The 20,387-nt window shown below is 37.5% G+C and overlaps 1 protein-coding gene across 2 annotated transcripts in view; it reads left to right on the top strand.

Moving 5' to 3' along the window:
- FBXL4 (F-box and leucine rich repeat protein 4) overlaps positions 1–20,387 on the top strand; it is a 79,699-nt gene that overhangs the window by 32,021 nt on the left and 27,291 nt on the right. For both annotated transcript variants that reach the window (XM_060237490.1, XM_060237489.1), the window contains exons 4-6: positions 4,524–4,866; positions 8,792–9,036; positions 17,221–17,434. In XM_060237490.1, the coding sequence (XP_060093473.1) occupies positions 4,524–4,866; positions 8,792–9,036; positions 17,221–17,434 (802 nt within the window). The remainder of the gene's footprint in view (positions 1–4,523; positions 4,867–8,791; positions 9,037–17,220; positions 17,435–20,387) is intronic.

Below are 20,387 nucleotides of genomic sequence, written 5' to 3'. Positions count from 1 at the left end.
AAGAGGGTGGCAGTGGAGGAGAAGTCATCTCAGAAATACCCACTAGTGTGTGGGGTGCTCAGGGGGCGGTTCTTTCCCCAACACATGTGCCCCCTCGCCCAGATTATCCGGAGCTATGGGCTGGGATGTCACCAATATGCGGATGACACCCAGCTCTACCTCCTGATGGGCAGCCAGGCTGACTGCATCCCAGAAAATCTGAATCGAGCATTACAAACCGCTGTGAAAATGGCTCAGACAAAGTCGACTGAAATTCAATCCAGCAAAGACAGAGGTTCTGTATCTAAGCCGAGACAGCCTGGGAAGAGAAATCCCTTTACTGACCTTTGATGGGACGCCTTTAGCGCCAGCTTCGAGGGTCAAAAGTTTAGGGGTTCTCCTGGAGCCTTCATTAACTATGGAGGCCCAGGTGGCAACCACTGCCAGATCTGCATTCTGTCATCTTAGGCAGATAAGACAGTTGGCTCCATGCCTGGAATGCAGCGACTTGGCTACAATAATTCATGCAACAGTCACCTCAAGGATAGACTACTATAATGCCCTATACATGGGGCTGCCCTTGACACAGACCCGGAAGCTGCAACTCGTGCAGAATGCCGCAGCCAGGTTGGTATTGGAGCTGCCTTTATGGGTGCACATCCAACCTGCACTGGAGACGCTGCACTGGCTGCCTGTAGTGTTCTGAGCCCAGTTCAAAGTGCTGATTATGACCTTTAAAGCCCTATGTGGCTTGGGACCTGTCTATCTTCGGGACTGCCTTTCCCCACACGAGCCCCAGAGAGCACTACGATCAAGCTTGTTAAATCTGTTAAAGATCCCTGAGCTAAAGGATGCCTGTTTCACCACTATAAGGACAAGAGCCTTTTCCGTGGCTGCACCTACCCTCTGGAACGCCCTCCCTGAGGAGACTAGGGTCCTGCGGGATTTATCACAATTCCACAGGGCCCGTAAGACAAATCTGTTCAGGCAGGCTTTTAATAACTAAATGGAGGTACTTTTAACATCTTTGGGGGTGTGTACTATCTACCCCACAGTATCATCACAAATTAATTCAAAACAGACAGAACGCCATTTGAACTGTATTTAAACTGCTTTAATATTTTAATGTTTTAATAATGTTTTATTGTTATAATGTGAATTTGTCATCGAATTGTGACTGTTGTTAGCTGCCCTGAGCCCGTTGGAGAGGGTGGAATACAAGAGCAATAAATAAATAATACCTGATGAGGAAAGGTCCCTGGCTAAGGTAGTTTAGGTCAAGGGTTTTAAATTCAGCAAGCAGAAGATCAGTACTGAATGCCATGTAGGCAGTAGAGCTATGGCTTCTGCTGAGGTTCTTCACAGGTGTTCTTTACTTTCGGCCACTGCACTGCCCATGGCACCAGGGAAAGTGTTGAAGATTTGTGCTGAGGTCAGAGGCCTATTTAGCACCTAGATGATTAAGGTGCTGGATAGAGTCCTGAAGAGTAAACTTATAGCCCCTCCCACCCAGGGCTTCAAGCAGAGGTACTTTCCAAGGCACCTTTGTAGCAGCACTACCAGAGACCCTATAGGTTTCAGTCCAAGCAGCATCAGGACACCCCCTTTTGTCCTCATTATGGGCTACCTTGACCTCTCAAGAAGCGCCAGGGGAAGCAGCAGAGTGAGCAGCTTCCTCACTTCCCTAGGGAGTTTGTGGGAAGGTGAAAGCCATACCAATGATGAGCAGTGACTTTTGATCCTGCTCCTTACTTCACCTTCAGGCTAGCTGCCCCTGCAGGTGCACAGGAGAGTATCATCCAGAATTCTTGGGAGTTATCTATAGTTTATTCCAGTTATTAATTACCTTTTAGGTGTTTGCCCTCAGACCATTACTCCCTTCTTCTTCTGATCCTTTTTTCCCATATAGGTTGAAATTTCCCAGTTAATTAATAAATTCAAATAGTGCCTGAAAATGAGGTTTCCTCTGAGTTTTACTCTAGGTACTTTCTGAGCAAGAAGGATAGTGATAAGATGCCTGAATAAGTTCCTCAGTGTACCCAAGTTCAGCAGGTCTCAAGTCCTTTCTGTCCTGGAACCAGGTGTTTGGTTTGCTGTAACTGACTTAAAAAATGAGTATCTTCATATTGCTATTTCCAGGCGCAGCAGGAGGTATTTATACTTCAGATGTGGTACCAGTCACCAACAGTACACAGTACTGCTCTTTGAGTTAACTATGGTGTCCAGAGTTTTTACCAAATGCATGTCAGTTGTGGTAGCCCACCTCCAAGGTTGCACTATTTACCCTTACCTCTATGATTGGCTGTTTATAGCCTTGTCGAAGTCATTGTTTACAGACCATGACTCTATACTTTGTGGGGTCTGGGGCTTATTGTTAATAAGGAGAAATCAAGACTAACCTCCTCACAATTTTGCTCATAGGTGCCAAGGTGCCACCTTACATGCCAAAGTGGGTATGGCCTTTTTACCAGATGACTGAGCCTTGGTTCTTTGCTCATGCATACATAAATTTCAGAACCACAGGTTTCAATTAGCAAAGGCCATCCAGAATTTTTTGGATTATATGGCCTCCACTATAGTGATGGTACTGTTGGCACAGGAGGCCTCTATACTAAATTGGTTCCTGAGAAAATTTGACTCTGTATCTGACTCCTCTTGGAAGTGTTTTTTCATCCCTAGATCTGTAGTAGCCTTGTTTTGGTAGGCAGATGTTCATAAGCTTTGTGAGGGTTGTCCCTTTGAAACTCAATGTCATGACACTGAGGTTTTCAATGATGTATTACTGCCAGGCTGGGAATCGCAGTGTGGTATTAGAACTCTAAGCTATCAGATACACTTTACTTTCTTTTGCAGCTCTGCTGGAGGGCAAGAAAGCCCTGCGGGACTTGTTACAGTTACAGGGCCTGCAAAATGGAGCTGTTCCACCAATCTTTTAGTTGAAGTGGCAGATGTTTTGATTTTTCTGGCCTCCCCTGTTCAAGACCCCTTCTCCATTGCCCAGCGGGATATGAATTGGATATTGGAGCTTTGTGGGGCATGAGTTTTTGTTATTGTTTATGAGCCATCCATTGTTTTACTGTTTATATTGTTCTAATGAGTTCTTGTTGTGAGCTGCCCTGAGCCCACTTGTGTGATAGAGCAGGGTATAACTTAAATAAATCAAATCAAATCCCTCCCTCCTTTCCCCGCTGTGGAACTCTTCTGTGGAATCCTTATCCATGGTGGCAAAAGGAGGACTGTTGGAAGGAACCGTTCCCCCACCTCCATCACATGCTGGTTTGGGTGGGAAACTCATGTTGGAGGAGAGGGGGAAGTGTTTTGAAAGTGCTAGAAAGAACTTTTCTCTATGGCTGGCCTGTGTGTGTGTAATTTAATGTGTACTTGCACAGAAGACCATTCAACAAACAACATAGCTGAGTGCAACCATGTTTCATTAGATATGGGTCTTTTCAGTATTCTATGATCAGTATAGTCCTTAATTTTGCTATCTGGGTGTATTCTGTATGGTAGCTACCTGGGCAACTTTGCTGTTATAAGCCCAGGCTCCACTGCATGGAAGGGACTTGATACTGAAACACAAGTGTTCTAATTGGTAGTCATTTGACTGTAGCCACAGTGGTCTGCAAAATTAGTTGCCCACATTGCTTGCTTATTATTAACCATTATTGTAGATATTCAAGTGACAAGGTTTCATAATTCCATCCTAATAAATCAACAAGGACGTCCCAATATCTTGAAATACTTTTTAAAATTTGTTCAAACTATTGGAAGACATAAAGATTTTTGAGGGGAATTTCCATATTTCTGGTATCATTAAAAGCCAGAAAGCCTCCAAAGTTACCATTTTTTTTCTGTTGGGACTGGTACTTCTAAATTCGGAATTACTTCCTGCCCAGGAGAACACATGAAGCTGCTTTATACTGACTCATATCATTGGTCCCTTCCCTTGAGGTCAGTTGTGTCTACTCAGACTGGCAGCAAATTCTCTGGGGACTAAGGCACATTACCTACTACCTAGTCCTTTTAAGTGGAGATGCCAGAAGTTGCACCTGGGATCTTCTGAATACCCAACATGTGCTCTACAGCCTTTTCTCCCAAGATAAATCTTCCTTCTGTACAAAATATTACATGTACTCCACACAACCTCTGTCTGAAACACACACAGGTATGTTGTCACCTCACTTTTAATCACCTGTAGTTTCTAATGTGGCCATTTTAATTAGTTCTCTTACTTATTCAAACAGATCTTCACTGTAAGAGCTCTTTTTTATTTTTTAAATTAAACCCTTTATAAATAGAAATATGTTAAAAAGAAATTAAAACTGAAGAGTCAGTGAGTAATATTAATACATTATCTAACCTTTTTCACTCTCAGGTTTTCATTTGTCGTTTGTGGAATATAAATTATTTTTAACTGTTCTATCAACTACATTTTTATGTATTTCATACTTGTGGGGGGTTTTTTTTAACAAAAAGGAACTTAATTAGTATTAGTATTCTTTTTGTACTGACGGTGGTACTTTACATACAATTTTCTTTTTTAGGTGGGAAGTCCTTTGGTCAGAGGCACCTATGAAAGTGAATTCACCTCAGGCACGGCAATTTTCACCTTGTATCAAACAGATAAACTTTCCTTCAAACCTAATTCGCCTGGAACTAAATAGCTCCCTTTTGGATTATTACACTGAATTGGATGCAGTAGTATTACATGGTGTGAGAGAGAGGCCTGTGCTTTCACTTAATACTGCACTGATTGCTATGCATGATCTGGATGATGATGAAGATGAAGAGACAGAGGATGGCTTGGATTGTCTGAGTAAGCAGTTTAGTGCAACTGCCTTCAGGGAATCAACAACTAATGGATATTTTGATAAATTGCCTTATGAGGTAAAGGAATGGAGATTCCTATTAGGTTGAAGTGCTGTAACTAGTTAGGATGCAGAGATTCAGCACGGGTTCTGATGTGTCACTGATAAAACTTCGTATTCTGCTTTTTGCTGTTTTTTTTTAAAGAACCCACATTATCTAGATATAATTTAGTAAGCCATGGGTTCTTCTCATATCACTTCCCACAATAGTATTGTATTTCATATTAAATTTGTATTTCATGATGATACTATGCCTCCCTCCTTGTATTTCATGATGATACTATCCCACCCTGTGAGAGTCCTCTCAGCCCCACCCACCTCACAGGGTGTCTGTTGTGGGGGAAGAAGATAAAGGAGATTGTGAGCCGCTCTGAGATCTGGAGTGGAGGGCAGGATATAAATCCAATATCTTCTTCTATCTTCTACTAAAATCCAATATTGAGGGCCAGTTATTCATGGGTAAAACTATGGGAATAGGGCATTTCCCTTGATGCACTAAAGAACAATTTTTTTTTATTCATAAAGGATTGTCTTTTGCCATTTGCGATTAAACAGTGACTTTTAAAATGAATATGCCTTGTTAAATCATATTGATTCAGTTTTGGGAGTTTCACTGCTATTTAAGCATCTATTAATGCAGGGCTTTTTTGTAGCAGGAACTCCTTTGCATATTAGGCCACACACCCCTGCAATCCTCCAAGAGCTTACAGGGCTCTTCGTACAGGGCTTACTGTAAGCTTCCAGAGGATTGGCTGCATCAGGGGTGTGTGGCCTAATATGTAAAGGAGCTCCTGCTACAAAAAAAGCCCTGCATTAATCAAATTGTTCAAAATGTATATGTATTGTTTTCCTCCAAAAACAAAAGATGTTTTGTTTTGAATTCTTTCCATCTGTTTAGATGATAATGCTGCTGTCATTATGAGAACTCTTATTCTTTTACTGTCTCATTTTGGTGTATGAAAAAATTCAAAAATCCCTCCAAGGCTCTTTTTTATGTTAACTTACTGTTTTAGAAGCAGAAACATCAGAAAGAGACAACAGCTGCCATATTTTTTTCTAGTAATGCATGATAAATACAGTGGTTTTAGAGAGGCTCTGCATGTTATTAGTTTTCAAAAGCAGATATTCAATGGCATTCTGGGAGTCATCCTGAACACATCATGTCGCCTCACATATTCATTATAGTATCAAATTGTGCTTTATGGTAGGGTACACACACATACATAAAAAGCAGATTTTTGACAGACACCAGACTCTACACTGGTAATGATTAATGGCTATTAGCCTGTAGGCTTGAATTCTTTTAGCTTTGTTTCATCAAAAGCCAAAAAGTACTTCAGTTACATCTTAATGTCATAATCTTGGTGACATTTCATTATACTCTTTTCATTTCAGGTATTAAGTGTAATTTTAGTCTAAAGTGGGATTAACTATTCTTGTGATGATACTGACATATAAGGAGATGTTATCTCTTATGTAGAGTTAGTGGTGTGAAGATTATTGAATATAAGAAACTTGTTAGAAGGGATGCTGTTGAGTTTTTCATAACCTTACTTACCAAACTATAATAAAAACAAAGAATAAAAATTTAGTTTTCTTGGGAAAAAAACTGTTTTCTTATATTCTTGCCATTGAAATGGCTATTGCTATTATTACAAAATTTTTGTCTGAAAATCAATTTTGTGGTTTGACTAGTTTATGTGTTAGCTCGGAAAACATGGTTTGGGGTGATAGGAATGTGCTACAGATTCACATTTCTCCACAATGCTCACTGTCTGCATTTCCCTCTTTTCCTATTTCTTGGCAAACTACTCACTTTGCCAAGGATGGGAGGAACAGAATCTAAGGACACTAACAGTACAATCCTAAAGAGACTTACACCAGTCTAAGCCCATTAAAATGCATAGGCTTAGACCGGTGAACTCGCTTTAGAATTGCACTGTTAGTTGAGGAGAAGGAGCATGTATGTTAACGGTTGGATGTGAATGACTAAATCATGGTGTGGTCCCTATGTGTAAATAATCAAAACATTTTTTAGCTGTATAACTTATTTGCAAAACTGAATATACTTATTTGCTAATTTGAGCCACTGCAAAAACAGAGGGAGGCTTGGCCCAGTGAAAGAAAACATCTGCTTTGCATGCAGAAGGCCCCAGGTTCAATCATGGACATCTCTGGTTAATGTGAATGATTTGTACCTAAGACCCTGGAGAGGCTCTGCCAGTCAGAGTAGAGTAGATGATACTGACCTTGATAAAATAATGGATTATATATATAAGGCATACTCATGTGTTCAGAAAGTGATAGTATAGGATTTAAAGCTTGGAGTATTTCAAGGGAGACAGTGTGCCTTTTTGCCCCAGTGTTGTAACCTGATCCTCGTCCCAAGATCAGTGCAACAATTGGTAGTCTGGCAGTTTGGTGTTTCTTGCACAATGCAAAATAAGCCAGTCTGCAAGCCTGTAACTCCAGAACTGTTGTTGCTGTTCAGTAATACGATGATTCCTCAGCCTTTTCAGAATTTCACTTCATCATGTAAACATACTGAAGCATTTTATTTGGCTAGTATTACAGCAAATGGTTCAGTCTGAATTTGATCTCAAATGTTAATGATGAACTTGGTTTTTTTGATAGTATATGTTCAATATGATGCTGAGATGTTGTACTTTGATCTTGATGTGTAGTTAGGAGGCAACATACTAAACAATGAAAGTTGGTTGACTTTATTTTGAACAATTGATAGTGGAGTTATAAACGTGTCCAACAGGGCTCTTAAAGCAGCAAACACTGTATAACTCCATTTTCCATCCACACTGGCTCCCAAGTACATTACAGTTAAAATCCTTTTCAATATACAATGTAAACCATGGGAACAATTCTTCTGCTGGAACAACTTGCAGACCCCTGTCAAGCTGGAATCATATTTTTATTTATTTATTTAACAATATTTCTCTCCTGCCTTTCTGTCCTCACAAGGGCTAACAAAACATACATAATAAAATCACATTTTAAAACCAGCCTCCCAAAACCTCCAACACATTGTTAAAACAATTATAACCAGAGCTAAAATACATGCAAAAGCATAACAACAACATTTAAAACAATTGGTGGGATGGAGGGGTCACTGGTGGAAGATGGCAACAAAAGGGACAGATGAATCTCACTGGGGAGAGAGTTTGAGAGTTTTGGTCCCCCTGCTGAGAAGACCCTCCACTGGATTGCCACCCACCTAATCTCAGAAGGCAGGGGCATCCGAAGTAGGGCCTCTGAAGATGACTAGTGGTTGAGAAGCTTCCTAGCGGAATAAGTGATCCTTTTGGTTTGTTGGTCCCAAAGTTCTTTTCCAAACTATACTGTACTTTTTAAAACTGTACTTTTGTATGCATTCAGTATTTACAGTAGGCATGATCAAGTCACAAAACTAAGCATTTCTATGCCTCATTAACTTGAGTGGGAAGAGTTAAGCATGTCTTTAATTACATGTGCCTAACTTTTCCATTGGGACTTTAGTATTTGTAATGACAATAAAGTAATGACCAATATGGATAACAATATAAAAATAGCTGCACTTGTGTATGTGTGAGTTTGGAGAGCTGTATGAGCGCAAAAAGATTTAGATGATATATTTAGATTGAAAACAACTTTAGAGTGAAAACACTTTTAGTCTTCTAACATTAAATTTCTCGTTATTAAAAGACCCAAAAAGAATGTTTAGAGAAAAAAAGTTGGGAAGAGCAAGACAAAAGATAGATGAATGACTGGGAATATTTTAAAAAATGTATCCTATACAGTTTTCCAAAGTGCAGTCAATGTTTTTAAAAATCAGTAAAGTAATGAAAAATGGCAGAGGTCAATGACCAGATCAGATTTAACTCAACTGATGTTAAGCTTTTTACTGATGGTTAACAGTTGGTGTGATCTGCTTTTCTGTGTTTTCAATGTAGCTCATCCAGTTGATTTTGAGTCACCTTACAGTTCCAGATCTATGTAATCTATCTCAGACGTGTAAGCTACTCTATCAGCATTGCTGTGATCCTCTACAATACATTCATCTTAGTCTGCAACCTTATTGGGCAAAGATAAATGACACCGCTCTGGAGTACCTACAGCCTCGCTGTGTCCTTGTCCAGTGGCTGAATTTATCTTGGACTGGGAACAGAGGAACAATTTCTGTTTCTGCATTTAGCAGGTCAGTACAATGATATATTATACTAAATATCTGAGAAGCTTTCAGTTGGGGCAGAATATATATATTTTACTAACATGGCTTTAATCCAATAACAGTAATTCAAAACCAAAAACAGATTCCACTCATGGGTTTGAGTTGCTGGAATGGGATTAAGAAAACTCTTCCATGTATACCACAGTGTATGCTTGAACGGCACATGATATATCAACCACGGTAAAGCTAAGCATGTATAGGCCTGGTCAGTGCCTGGATGAAATATTTTCCAGGCCCCCTGTATATTGCTGCCTTGAGTCCTATGACGGCAAAAGTGGGTTATAAATTTAGCAGCTAACTTTTGCAGGTATTCCCAGCTGCAGAAACATTGTTGATCACCTCAGGCTCAAACTTTGTCTCTCTGCCCCTTCCAGCCACTCAATAGCTGACTATATTTGTTATAGTATGTTTAAACCAAGTAAAGGGCATAGCAGTCCTGTGGTTTTCTTTTTCTGCTGCTTTTGTGGTTCCTTATCAGGGCAGTTATATCTTTTTCCAGAAATTAAGTAGAAACTTTTATTTCAAACAATTTTATTAGTAACATATAGTAATAAATTTCAATTTCTTACTTCATTAATAATTACTTTTTTTAATCTATCCCATACATTACTTTCTAACCACCCCTCCCCCTGTTACTTGACCCCCGCCAGTATTATATACTTAAAATCTTAATATTAAAGGTACCCTTAATTAATAAGAACTAAAATTAATATCCTCCTCCCTCTTGTACTTAGTCATTATCAAAAATTATCCAATGTCCTTTTATTTTCCACTCTTTTTCTACGTATCTTCTGAACTTTTTCCTCTCCATCTTAAATACTTCTAAATCATAGTCTCTTAAGGTCCTTGTTAACTTGTCCATTTCACTCCATGTCATAACTTTTACAATCCAATCCCATATCTCTGGTATTTTTTCTTGCTTCCACAACTGTGCATACAATGTCCTAGCAGCTGAGAGCAAGTACCAAATTAAAGTTCTATCTTCTTTTGGAAATGTTTCCATTTGTAATCCCCACAGAAGAGTCTCTGCAACTTTGTTAAATTCGTATCCCAAGATCTTAGAAATCTTTTGTTGAATCATTTGCCAGTACTTTTTTGCTCTTTCACAAGTCCACCACATATGGTAGAAAGAACCTTCATGTTTTTTACATTTCCAACATCTATCTGGCATCTTATTGTTCATCTCTGCCAACTTTTTAGGAGTCATATACCATCTGTACATCATCTTAAAACAGTTTTCTTTAATACTCTGACATGTTGAGAGTTTCATAGAGTTCTTCCACAAATATTCCCATGTGTCCATCTGTATTTCTTTATTTACATTAATTGCCCACTTAATCATTTGAGATTTCACTACTTCATCTTCCGTAGACCATTTTAAAAGTAACTTATAGATTTTCGAAATTAATTTTTCATTATCTCCAAGCAGAACTTTTTCCATTTCTGTTTGTTCTCGTCTTATTCCTTCAGTATTAACATCGCTTTCCACCAAACTTTTTATTTGTTGCATTTGAAACCAATCATACTTATTATTGAACTCTTCAGCAGTTTTCAGTTCTATTTTACCGCTTTGTATTTTTAATAATTGATTATATGGCATGCCTTTCTCCTCTCCTGTCTCGGCTGTTATTCTTATTACTTCTGCTGGCACTATCCATAGTGGTTTTCTCTCATCGCCATATTTCTTATACTTCATCCAAACATTTAGTAGATTATTTCTTATATAATGGTGAGAAAAAAAACCATCTGACTTTTTCTTTCCATAGTACATATAAGCGTGCCAGCCGAATTTATTTCCATGACCTTCCAACGTTAAAAGTTTTTTATTCAACAGCGTCACCCAATCTTTTATCCACACTAGACAAACTGCCTCATGATATAATCTTAAATCTGGTAGTTGAAGTCCTCCTTTTTCTTTAGCATCTATTAAAACTTGCATTTTAATCCTTGGTTTTTCCCGGCCCATACAAATTCTGAAATCTTTCTTTGCCATTTATTAAATTGTTTACTGTCTTTCACAATTGGAATAGTTTGAAACAAATTCATTATTCTCGGCAAAGTGTTCATTTTAATTGCAGCTATTCTACCAAGCAGTGACAAATTAAGCTTGTTCCATTTTATCATATCTTCGTCCATTTTACACCATAACTTTTCATAATTGTTTTTAAACAAATCAATATTCTTCATTGTTATTTTTACGCCCAAATATTTTACTTTAGGGCTAACTTCACATCCCGTTAATCTCTGCAATTCCTTTTTTTTACTTGCATATTTTTACACAAAATTTTTGACTTTTCTTTATTAACATAAGGTCTCACCAATTCTCCAAAATCTTGTATTTTGGCTAACAACAAAGGTGTTACTTGCATAGGATTTTCATTTATAAACATTATATCATCTGCAAATGCTCTCTGTTTATAGGAAAATCCTTTAATTCTCGTTCCTTCAATTTCTTCATCATCTTGTATTTGCATCAATAAGATTTCAAGAGTCATTATAAACAACGGTGAAAGCGGACAACCTTGCCTTGTACCTTTGCTGATTATCATTTCTTCTGTAAAATCTGCATTTATACATAACCTTGCACGTTGTTCAGTATAAATTGCTTTTATCATTCTTATAAAGTTTTCCCCCAACTTTATTTTCTCCATTACTGCAAACATAAAGTCCCAATTCAAATTATCAAAAGCTTTCTCTGTGTCCGCAAAGAATAATGCAACTTCCTTCTCTGGATGTCTTTCATAGTATTCTACAATATTTACAACAGTTCTAATATTGTCTCTTATTTGCCTTTTAGGGAGAAAACCCACTTGGTCTTCCTTTATAAAATTTATTAGATATTGTTTAAGCCGTTCTGCTAAGATTTTTGTGTATATCTTATAATCATTGTTTAATAATGAGATTGGTCTATAGTTCTTTACGTTAGCAACATCTCTATCTTCCTTTGGAATCAACGAAATTACTGCTTCCTTCCATGTATTTGGTATTTTCCCATTTATTCTTATCACATTCATTAATTTTTGAAATTTCAGTATTAATTCTTCTTTAAACGTTTTAAAAATTTTTGCCGTAAATCCATCTGGTCCAGGAGCCTTTCCAATTTTCATTGCATTAATCACTACTTCAATTTCTATTTTTTTCAATTGGATCATTCAAAACTTACCATACCATCTGAAATTCTATATCCTCTCTGTCATTTACTTGGAAGTACGCTTTGGTTTCATTTTCTAGAGATGTCACTATTTCTTTATTTTGTAGTAAATCTTCATTTAATCTCCATCTTCTTAACTTTTTCGACAGTTTTGTAATCCACATTATTGGGTTATGGTCAGCTCCTATTTTAGGTAATATCTCTGTTTTCTTTGTTATAAGCCACAAATATTTAGTACCCCACAACATGTCAATTCTAGAGAAAGAGCTATGTCTAGCTGAAAAAAAGGTATAGTCCCGTACTTCAGGATTAAACTTCCTCCATATATCTTCCAAACTCTCTTGTTTAACCAATTCAAAAAAAGGCTTTGGGAATTTCCCTTCTTTATCATTTTTTTTCTTCCCAGATCTATCAGAAATTAAGTAGAAACTTTTAACAGAGTAATAGAGAATATGGGCTTCTGATTTGCAAGGAAAATTGTGCGTCAGGCATGAAAGAACAAGTTAAACTTGAGAACATTACATATTTTAGGCAATGGGAATCTGAAGCTTCCCTTACGTTGTTAAATCATTAACATACCAAGCCAATGTGAGAAAATAGATTATATACCAAGGTTTCATGTTTGGTGTAGAAAATCATAATGACAAAGCATCTGTTTTAACTCATTATTCTTGGTATCCAGCCAGAAGTGTGAAGTTGAGAGTGTAAGCTGGGGTCAAGAAACTAGCAAGAAGATTTACTGAATGATTGAATTGTATGGATCTTGATGCCCTTCCCCAACACAACCTTTTGATTGGCAGCATAGTAAATGGCAAAAGAACTGGGTTCTCAATTCTTAAATCAACCAGACTAAACAATGGCTTTTCTGTTGCTTTATATGTGTATTTGTTCATAAGTTTTGTTTCCATGTGCATTTCAGCCTGTCATTTGTGCAAAATCTTTATTTCCAGACATTGGCTTAGTTCTGATTTGTTAGTCAGTTCATTATATGACCGTGTGACCATCAGCTGATGCATGAAAGCACTTTGTCATTTAAAGAATAAAAGTAAACTGTTACTGACTCCTTTACTAAATTGAACAGTCAGACTATAGAAGACATGATTCCCATCCCTAACCATGTTTAAGGAAATATGTTTGCCTATACATTTAATTGTAGCTCAGTTTACAGATTTACAAATCTGCCAAAGACTAAGTGCTATTCTAAATCTTCTGTGCTTAGTTGGGACTCATTCCTGGAACTCATTCTTGAAAACACTTAAGGAGCATATCAGTTGGCCACTAATGGCCACTAGTTGCTTTTCTTGATCTAATCTCTTAAAATCAGAAAAGTTTGTATTTGTGTTAGAACAGAGGAATATAAGTTTTGGGCTGGTAGTTTTCTTCCACTAAGTGAGTTTTCCTCTAATGAAAAGAATCTTTCTCCTGTGGAGAAAGCTGTTTCATTAGAGAATACACTTCACATAGCAAAACAAAATTCTGTTGTCCAACTTAGTATTTTTATATGCAAATAATTTACTATATATACAAATAACTTACTGCTTAAAAATTATGATCATAAACATTTTATTAGGCTGCAGTCCAAAACTGCTTGTTCCAGATCTGTTTTATTAAATAATTTCAAATTCTGTGGACCAATGCATTGAATTATTTTGGATTTCAGTCTTCAGATTGCATTAATTAATTTTATTTCTTATAAATTCTTAGGCCAGTTTTGTAGTGTCAGTTGAAAGATACACACAAACAGTTGTTTACCTACTTGACAAGGTAAATATCAGAAGAAAATGTTCTAGAGCTCTAAGGAAATAGAACAAATTAAAATGACAATCTAAGAAATCTGACAAAAACAAATACTGTATTACCATGAGAGGATAAAATGCTTCAGGCATATGAACATCCTGAGGCAAAGCTGAAGGTATCTTAACTTATTGATAATGTCCATCTCCTTAGGGCTGTATAAGAATGTCATAATGGTTCACTCAAGAGAATTACGAAGTTTTCTAAACTTCTGTGTCTGTGCTAAAAGGGAGTTTGGGAAAGGCTAAATGGGCTATAAAGAGAATCAGAGATGTTAATATATTCTTAATGTTTGCTTAATTTTGTATTGCTAGAGAAAATACTGTAATGATGTTTCATGCATAAAATTCTGTATTGGAATCAGAATAGTATTTTTCCCCATTTTTATTTTATATATACTTTGCCTTCCCAGTGAGGACCCAAAGAGGCTTTCATCACCTTCCTTTCCACCATTTTATCCTCACAACAGCACTGTGAGGTAGGTTAGGCTGAGAGTATGTGACTGGCCCAGGGTCATTCAGCAGAGGTTGCACGGCAGAATGAGGAACTGAACCTGATTCTTCCAGATTCTGGTCTGATGCTCTATTTTTAGGTGGAGGGTATCTCAGATTGCTACTAGATTATTGTTCTAACTGGATCTAAAGGCAGGGCAAAGCTTCAAACTCTCTTTCTGCATCAGTGAGGGGCAAGCCTCTCTGGTAGCTCTCTTCCTGCCTCAGAAGAGAGGACAAAGAATTTTGGGAAGTGGGGAAAGCTCTGCTCCTTACACTGCGCAGGAACTCTGAAATTTGCATTGGGGAAATCTTATGAGGCTTCTGTTCTGGTTATGAGAGCTCTCAGTGACTGCCTCTTTTTAGAAGGGTGTGAGTGATGTGGTCTTGCAAGCTATTGGATGAGATTCCAGTTGCCATCAAGAGGCTGAGGGAGATGGTCCAAAAGATAGCCATAGCCTCAACTTTCAAGGTTGGTGCTAGCTCAGACTCTTAAAATTTGTCATGTGATCCACAGCAGTGGTTTCGGACAATTTAGAGGTAAAATGGATCTGTAGACATAGCATTGAAGTCTGATTGTTGTCATCTCATCCTGTTCTGGGAGGAAAGCAGTTTGTAGACAACCTAAATTACATTAATGTTGAAAGCAAAAGAAACTCCCTATGGAATCAACATAAAAAAAGAAGTTTGTAGATCAAGGGGACAGTTACCAGTTTTTTTGTTTCCATGCTTTCATAACTCCACCACACCCTCAAGTCAAGTCACTGAACTGTCAGCAGCACTCCTGTTTCAACATCCAACACAAGTCCCACAAGAGGATCAACAGCATAAATTATGCCAGTAGCATGTGTGCGTGTGTGTAACTGTAGGCTTTTCAGAGGGCATGGATTCTCTCCTCCACAGTTGAGTAAATCATACCATCAGCATTGACTATTCAGTTGGTTCCTTCATATGCATCCCAAACAGGCTTTAATCCTCACCCAGGTCACTGGAGAAACACCTGTATATGCTGGATGTTATGAAAACCTCTTAGCATAATGTCATTTCATCCTGTTCTGGGAGGAAAGCAGTTTGTAGACAACCTAAATTACATTAATGTTGAAAGCAAAAGAAACTCCCTATGAAATCAACATAAAAAAAGAAGTTTGTAGATCACGTTACCAGTTTTTTGTTCATAACTGCACCACACCCTCAAGGTCAAGTCACTGAACTGTCAGCAGCAGTCCTATATCTTAGTCCTATACTCCTATACTCCTAGTACCTTAGAGTTAGTGCCATCATAGGAAAAATTCTTGGACACTTATTCCATCATTTCCGCCATCTTTCAAAAGAGGAGACATTAGTGAGCCAGATTTAAAATTCCTGAAAAATTCTTAAGAGATAGACAATTCTGGATATCATTTGTGCTTCAGCAAAGTAGCTCTACTTAAACGCTTTGGAAGTGAGACAAAATATGTCCGGTTGAAAGTAACAACAGTGTGTGTGCGTGTGTGAACAAATTTTAAATGATTCATGCTCACTCACAGACCTTTTAGACTTTTTGACGGGGTAAATTAAAATCAAGCACTGCATGGAAAGACTTATAATAGGGTTTTGGTTAGAGTTAAGACACGGAATGATCTGCATCCCATTGGAGGAAAAGATAAGATTCCTGTTGATCTGAATAGAACTGGAGTTGCCCCCAGGAAGTTGTATCTAATCATTTCCTTCCACTAAGCACTTTGCTTCTGTTGAAGGAATACTTCTACCAAGATTTCTCACAATGGAAGGGAACCTATTATTAACTTTTGTGTACATATGAGGGTTTAAAGTTTTGACCACTTCTTCATGTTGATCAAGCATATTTTAAAATGTGATGCCACTAAGTATAGAGCCATGCCTGCTTCAGAATTTCAGTTTTATATCTAAACTGAAACTGGTAATTGTTTAAAAAACAAATTATACTAGCATTCTTTAGAGGGTTGTTATTTTGACAAAGAGAATTAATGTTTGTTCAGAAATGACTACAGGTTATTTTAAGATTAGATTTTAAAATGCACCTCATGCTATGAGGACGTGTGAGGAGCCTCAAGGAGACTGTTGCTGAGAACTGCTTCATAAAGAAAATTCCTACAAGGCAGCATTTCAGCATAGCAATTACCATGAAACGCAAGAGTAGATCACAAGAAGTGATGATTATACATGTGAGTTTCTCACTTTGTACATGGGACAGGAAAATCTATTGGATTCCCTATATTTACACTCGGTTTAGCATTCCTGTATACAAATTTTGTAATGTGTGAAATAGACAAGGTTAGTAGTAATATGTTTGTGTGGCTGAATTTCCAAATTTGCAACTGTAACTGTAAAAGTAGGGGGGAGAAAAATGGCTACATATGCTGCTTCCTTTTGGTCCCTGGAACTGATTAGACCCACATAGTTTTGCTTTTTTAATGCTAATAATATTGTTATATTAATTGGCTAATAATAATTGTTCTGCTAGTATGTCACATGACCTTTACATTACGTTACCAAATAGTTGTTAAAATATGAAGGGAAAATAAATTTATAAACATTTTTGTGGGAAAATGGCACTTCCTTTCTACTGAATTAATTCACATGAAAATTGGTCTTTTATTTATTTATTTTATTAGATTTATATCCTACCCTACCTCACTAGTGAGCTTGGGGCAGTACAACATGTAGGAAAAAATAATAAACATTAAAATTTTTCAGGTTTCTGAGAGTTTGTGGTTCAGAGCTACTACGTCTGGAGTTGTCTTGTGGCCATTTCCTCAATGAGACTTGCTTGGAAGTTATTGCTGAGACTTGTCGAAATCTTCAGGAATTAAATCTCTCCTCCTGTGATAAGCTGCCACCTCCAGCTTTTAACCACATTGCCAAATTGTACAACCTTAAACGTCTAATTCTTTATCGAACAAAAGTAGAGGTAAGAACAGCAATTTAATTTCTTATATATTTGCCAGTTAATAAAAAAAAACTTTTGGAAAAAGGTAATTTACAGACATGTTGTGAGTGTACAAGTAAATACGTAACTCAAACATGAAGTAATGCAGTAGAACATACTAAAGTGTTTTCTTGGTAATTGCTCTTGAAATACTGTGTTTTTCTTATCTTTTCAAACACCTTATTTCATAGCTAATAAATATAGCTTGATTCTGACAAAATATGTTTCAGAGAACCAGTTTGGTGTAGTGGTTAAGTGCACAGACTTTTATCTGGAGAACAAGGTTTGATTTCCCACTCCTCCATTTGCAGCTGATGAAATGGCCTTGGGTCAGTCATAGCTCTCACAGAACTATCCTTGAAAAGGTGGCTTGTGTGAGAGCTGTCTCAGCCCCACCCACCTCATGGGGTGTTTATTGTGGGGGAGGAAGGTGTAAAGGAGATTGTGAGCTGCTCTGAGATTCAGAGTGGAGGGTGGGGTATAAATCCAATATTGCAGCGGAGTGGAGAGTGGGGTATAAATCCAATATTTCTTCTTCTTCTTCTTCTTCTTCTCACAACTGAAAACATCTGAAGAGTCAGTGTGTGAAGTTGGAAATACGGAATTTTATCATGTGCAGGTTGGCTGTTTGCTAGAATACAACCTGCTATTATGAGGCAGAATTTAGATTCAAACCGAATCATAAAAACTTTCCATTTCAGAAAATTGTACTCATTGGGATTACTTGTATTAAATTTCAGTTTTCTAACTGGCATGTGAGTACTTCAACGATACTGTTGCAAAACAGAGATTGATCTCAAATTAAGACTGGATATTACTGATGAAGGAAGAAGCTGGAACATTGAACGAAACAAATTTTATCCTGTTTACTTTTGTTGATCACTTATACATACAGAGAGAGACAGAGTGCGTGCCTTATTCTGGAACCATAGATAGCCAGTTAACATTCTGTGCGCATCTTTCTTCTCTTTTTAAGATTATTGACATTTATGAAGAAAGAATTCACATGTGAAGCACATCCTGTGTTCATAGTGAATCATCTCCTTGCCACTTAGACAGCTGATCTGATGATATCACTGTATCTATTTAATACATATGGCCAGGTATTCTTGTGTTTGGCTAACAGTGAACCAGTACACATAGTGCCAAAGTGCTTTAGAATATATCCAGTAATTTTCTTTAAAAGTTATGGCCCTTCGCAAAATGCACTGAGGTATTTGAAAAGGCAATTCATAGTTGATCTTTTGCTTGTATTTACTCTTAAAAACTTTTGCAAGCACGTACTATTATGTGTAATTTTGTTTCCGCCAGATAACTAGTCTGTGTGTTCTGCTAAATTATTGCCACTGTTATAAGCAGAAGACTTTGTTCTGGTGATCCTGGTATTTGCTGATGCATGACTCTTTAATATTTATTCATTAAATATGCATTCACGGCATAGTTCCATAATTTTGTTGGCATTGATGTAATTGAGGTGCACAATAGACAAAACTACTTTGTTCATAATAATTTAACAATGAACATCATTATTTGGGTTTATATATGTATGTTATCTTGATCCGATGCTTATCTTGAATTTCTATTTCTACTGTTGTGCTGGAGCCAACATATTTTAGTTAAAGCCACTAAACCTATGATTTTTTAGCACTGGAAAAAAATCAGAATCTTATGTTTTAAATGATTGTCTCATATTTCATGTAATTGTGCCTCATAATTTCTGAACTTTCCTCGGTTCCTCAATGGAACAGGCTTCCTCAGGAAGTGGTGAGCTCGCCTTCCTTGGAGGTTTTTAAACAGAGGCTAGATGGCCATCTGACAGCAATGAAGATCCTGTGAATTTCGGGGGAGGTATTTGTTAGTTTTCTGCATTGTGCAGGGGATTGGACTAGATGACCCTGGAGTTCCCTTCCAACTCTATGATTCTGTGATTCTAACTTCTTTCCCTCTGTTGTTTCTGTTGCCTTTGAATGTTACAGTACAACTATTGTTTAGTAATACTTGGATCCTAACTCTTCTTTCTGGTTCTGCAACATTATTCTTTTTGGGAAGCAAATTATTTTAGCACTAGATGCTTTTCATACGTGCAAAACCTGTATCTCACAGTGAGCAGAAACCATCTAGCTTTAGAAGAATGTGCTTGACAGTGAAGCACTGCCTCTACAACAGGGGTCAGCTTTGTAGAAACAGAAGCAAGGGTTGGGATTCAAGCCCTAGTAGCTTGCTGCAATCCTACATTTGTGTCATTGTAAATGTTCTAAAAATTCAGTGCAAATTCAGCGCAAGAGGGTGATGAAATAGGATTGAACATGGGATAGTAGGGACCGTCAGAGATACTTGTATCTATCTGCATTCCAGTTTCTTTTTGTGTTGGGCTCATGCTAGCACAATGCTTTAGTATACATCAAGTGAGGTTTTTAAAATTAGCAATGATATTTTTCTCTTGCAGTATTTACCCCTTATAGTATAAAGACATTTCAGGATGCAGGATCATCCTTTTCATTCACTCAAACAAGCATGTTACAGTCATTCGATTCTGACTAAGAATAGATGCAGAGAATCTCCACCCCCAATCATGTTGTGACATTTAGGCACAATATGTGCTGTGTCAGAGGTTCAACTTGCTACCTGCTTGCTTATCTTCAGTGAGAGATAGTTGCCTCTAATAGATAACAGAACTTTCCCATTCTTCTACCACTACTCCACTACTGGCAACATTGCTATACTGCATACTTTCAGACCAACAGAATGTACATATTTATTTTTAAAAAGAACATACTGTATGGCTAATATGGCTGTGCCTGTGGTATTTTAAGGTCAAGAAATGCAGCTTTCCACATGGAGCTTTTGCTCCATCTTCCCTCTCCAACTGCAGCAAGTTTTTTACTTCTAGAGGATATGTTTGACTTTTGAGCCAGAGCAAAAAAGTCACCCCCCC

Source organism: Heteronotia binoei, chromosome 1, assembly GCF_032191835.1.
Source record: "Heteronotia binoei isolate CCM8104 ecotype False Entrance Well chromosome 1, APGP_CSIRO_Hbin_v1, whole genome shotgun sequence".
Lineage (NCBI taxonomy): Eukaryota > Metazoa > Chordata > Lepidosauria > Squamata > Gekkonidae > Heteronotia > Heteronotia binoei.
Note: the sequence above shows the minus strand (reverse complement) of the source record. Positions and strands in the feature narration are given on the sequence as shown.